Source organism: Haliaeetus leucocephalus, unplaced genomic scaffold (genome assembly GCF_000737465.1).
Source record: "Haliaeetus leucocephalus isolate CR32 unplaced genomic scaffold, Haliaeetus_leucocephalus-4.0 Scaffold198, whole genome shotgun sequence".
In the NCBI taxonomy this organism is placed as follows: domain Eukaryota; kingdom Metazoa; phylum Chordata; class Aves; order Accipitriformes; family Accipitridae; genus Haliaeetus; species Haliaeetus leucocephalus.
This window is the reverse complement of record NW_010972634.1, coordinates 15,153-18,675: the sequence shown is the minus strand read 5'-3', so window position 1 is coordinate 18,675 and position 3,523 is coordinate 15,153. Positions and strand designations below refer to the sequence as shown.

Genomic DNA, 3,523 nt, shown 5'->3' with positions numbered 1-3,523 from the left:
CCCCCGCCCCCCGCCCCGCCCCTCCCCCGCGACACCTGCCTCCGGCCCCGCCTCCCCGCGCGTCGCGCCGGGTGTGACGCAGAGGAAGGGGCGCCGCCGCTATGAGGGGGTGGGCGGGAGCGCTGCGGGCGGCGGGGGCCGGGGGGGGGGCGGGACCGGGGCTTGGCGGGTTCCGGGAGCGTTTCGATTTCGGCGGCCGCGATGTGGCCTCCTGGTTCCCGGGGCACATGGCGAAAGGTGAGAGATGGGAGTGGGGGGTGGGGCTGGCCCCCGATTCCGCCGCCGCTCACCCCAGCGCTGTGTTGCAGGCCTGCGGCAGATGCGGGCCTCCCTGCGGCGCGCCGACTGCCTCATCGAGGTCCACGACGCTCGCATATCCTCCGGCACGGCTCTTCATCCCCCCCGCGGGTGTTCCCCGACGCCGGCACCCCACCCCCTGCACTTGTGTGTCCCTTGTCCCCCCCCCGCTGCGTGCCCCGTCTCCCTCCAGGCCGCCCCTTTTCCCAGTACTCTTACACTTCTCCCAGCTCCACACCAGCCCCATCACCCCCCCCCCGCCCAACTGTACCTGCTCCCACGCCAGCGCACAGCCACTCTCCTTAGCGGCGCCCACATCCCGCTGTCGGGCCGTAACCCCATGCTGCAGGAGGCATTGGGCATCCGCCCGCACATCCTGGTGCTGAACAAGATGGACCTGGCTGATCCCCGCCGGCAGCCGGTGAGCGCCGGGGCAGAGCGGGCTGGCTGGCTGGCAGGGGCCCCACAGGTTGCCGCAGGCAGGTGCCAGCAGTGCCTCTGCCTGTCCCTTTCAGAGAGTCTTGGAGCACCTGAAGCAGCAGGGATGCTCACATGTTGTCTTCACTGACTGCCAGCGTGATGGCAATGTCAAGAAGGTAATGGGCCAGCAGCCCCGTGCCCAGCCTTGCTCCTTGCTGTCGGCAGCTGAGGGCCATGCGCCGATCCCCCAGCCTCAGGGAGTGGCCCCAGCGCCCCACTGTGAGGAGGTGATGCTGGCTGTCCAGAGCGATCTTCATTTCCAGCTTACCCGAGGCTGTTTACCCATCCTTTGCTTGGCCCCTGTTTTGCACATCCTCCTGGCACAGTGTCCCCCCAGGCAAGTGGCTGCTGCCAGCGCGGGTGCAGTGCTACAGTTACAGCCCTTCTCCGTGTTTCTCTGCAGATTGTTCCCTTGGTTGCCAAGCTGGTGGGCAACAGTCCACGATACCACAGGGCTGAGGTGAGATGCAGCAGCGAGACTGCCAGTGTGTGCAGTCAGGGTGGCCGTCGGCAGGTCACCTCCTTCCCCAGCTGGAAGGATGAGGCCGCTCACACACGTGCTGGAAGTGCCGGCAAAGGCTGGGTTGTTTCGCTGTTGCGGCTGCCCGCCGCTCCTGGGGTGGGTGGCCAATAACCAGCTGCTCCCTGCCTGCATCCTCCTCGCTTCCAGAGCACCGAGTACAGCATCCTGGTGATCGGCGTGCCCAACGTGGGCAAGTCCTCACTCATCAATGCCCTGCGGAGGCTGCACCTCAAAAAGGGTATTTCTGCGTGGTGCCTGGGCTCAAGGAGGAGCCACTAGCACGGCTGTGGAGCGGGCAGCGGGGCAGAGCGTCGCTTCCTTCTCTGACTGCATCTCTCCTTTCCCCGAAGGGAAAGCCACCGCGGTTGGTGGCGAGCCGGGCATCACCAAGGCGGTGCTGACCAGAATCCAGGTACCGTCCCCACGGCGCAGCTGGCTGCATGGGTGCTGGCTTCTGCCTCCCTGCATCCTCTTGCCCGCGAGAGGTTTCTCATTTCTGGAAAACCTCAAGGCACGCAGAGCTGATCTCAAACAGTTGCTTGGGCGCCCTTTCCAGCGAGACCTTAATGAAAGAGCTCAATGCCTCGCTCGTTAGCCATGTCAGATTCCACAGTGCTAATTGCTGAGCCACACGTCCTAACTGCCCTGATTCCCCCCATCCCAGGTCTGCGAGAAGCCCCTGATGTACCTGGTGGACACGCCTGGCGTGCTGTCCCCGAAGCTGGGGGATGTGGAGACGGGCATGAAGCTGGCACTGTGTGGTGAGGTGGAGGCTGTGGCCAGGGGGGGACTCCCCAAATGTGGCTTTGAGCCCTGGCTGGGCCTGGTACCTGAGGCTGGGGCAGGAGTCTGCTGCTCACAGCCCCCCCAGGCCAGTGCACGCTGCCTGGGTGCCCATGGGTGGTATGTGGGCAGCACGAGGGGTGGCCAGGGCTGGGAGCAGGGATGAGGGGAGCTGGGGCTTGACCCGTTTTTCCAGGAGCCATCCGTGACCACCTGGTGGGGGAGGACATCATGGCTGACTACCTCCTGTACGCCCTGAACAAGAACCAGCAGTTCAGGTGAGCCAGTGGGGGAACTGGAGAGGGCTGGGGCTGCATCTGCTGCCGGTGGTCCCAAGCGGGTGCTGGAGAAGCTGTCCCTGGGGAATCGGGTGGGGAGAAGTGATGCCAGCAGGCTGTGAGCCCACACCTTCGGCAGGTATGTGCAGCGCTACGGGCTGGCTGAGGCCTGCGACAACATCGAGCCCGTGCTGAGGCGCGTGGCCCTCGCCCAGGGCAGGACGCAGAAGGTGAAGGTGCTGACGGGCACGGGTGAGTGCTCCGGGGGGGGATCTCTGCGGCCTGGGGCGTGGGGGCCAGGCTTTTGGGGATCCTAGGGCAGCTCCAGGCTCCGCTGATGCCTCTTTACATACCCACCGCCCCCGTCTCCAGGGAATGTCAACGTGACAATGCTCAACTACCCAGCCGCTGCCTACGAGTTCCTGCGGGATTTCCGGGCGGGACGCCTGGGCAGGGTGACGCTGGACTGAGACCTGTCCTGTGGGAGAGAGGCATTGCCCGCAGCCGCACGCGTGGGGGTAAAGGCCTGGCTGCTCCCCCAAGATGCCCCAGTCCCCCACGGGGCTGGGGCCACCTCGGCGTGGAGCTCTGGTGTGTGATTAAAGCAGCTCCCAGTTTTGGACCCCAGGCTGCCGCAAGGGGCTGGGGGGTGCAGGATCCCCATGGAGCCAGGGGTGGTGAGGCTGTACCATGGGGGGCTGCCCCGTGGTGTCACCATGCAGGGCAGTGCTCTCCGTGGGGAGCGCGGCACCCACCCAGCAGGGCCAGGGGCCCGGCTGCTGCCTCCAGCCGGGACAAAATCCCCCCCGGGGAGCCGCTTCCTCGCTGCGGTCTTGGCCTTCTCTGGGACCTCCATCCTGAAATAAAACCTCCATGGGCAGGGTGCCGGGGCAGTGGCCATCCCGAGGTCCCTGTCCCGAGCCCAAAGCCCCGCATCCAGCCACACCTGCTTTCCGCCCAGCTTTATTGCCGCCTCCTCGTCCTCCGAACGCTGCGAGACCCCCGTACAGAGGAGCGGCGCCAACGGGGTGCCCGAGCCGGCGGGGTTTGGCACGGGGTGGAGGGGGGGGAAGGTGACGGAGGGGCTTCCAGCGGGGTCCTGCCCCGCTGGCGGCGGGTGACCGGGTGAGGCCGGGCGCTGGGTGGGCACGGCCCTGGGAGC

At 66.7% G+C, this 3,523-nt stretch overlaps 1 protein-coding gene across 1 annotated transcript; it reads left to right on the top strand.

The window, feature by feature from the left end:
* The first annotated feature begins 101 nt into the window (after positions 1-101).
* MTG1 (mitochondrial ribosome-associated GTPase 1) lies at positions 102-2,913 on the top strand. Its single transcript, XM_010565929.1, has 11 exons — positions 102-237; positions 309-373; positions 614-718; positions 813-893; positions 1,181-1,237; positions 1,448-1,538; positions 1,651-1,712; positions 1,965-2,061; positions 2,280-2,361; positions 2,501-2,613; positions 2,734-2,913. The coding sequence occupies exons 1-11, from the start codon at positions 102-104 to the stop codon at positions 2,829-2,831; spliced, it is 987 nt and encodes a 328-aa protein (XP_010564231.1). The 3' UTR covers positions 2,832-2,913.
* Positions 2,914-3,523: the final 610 nt, after the last annotated feature.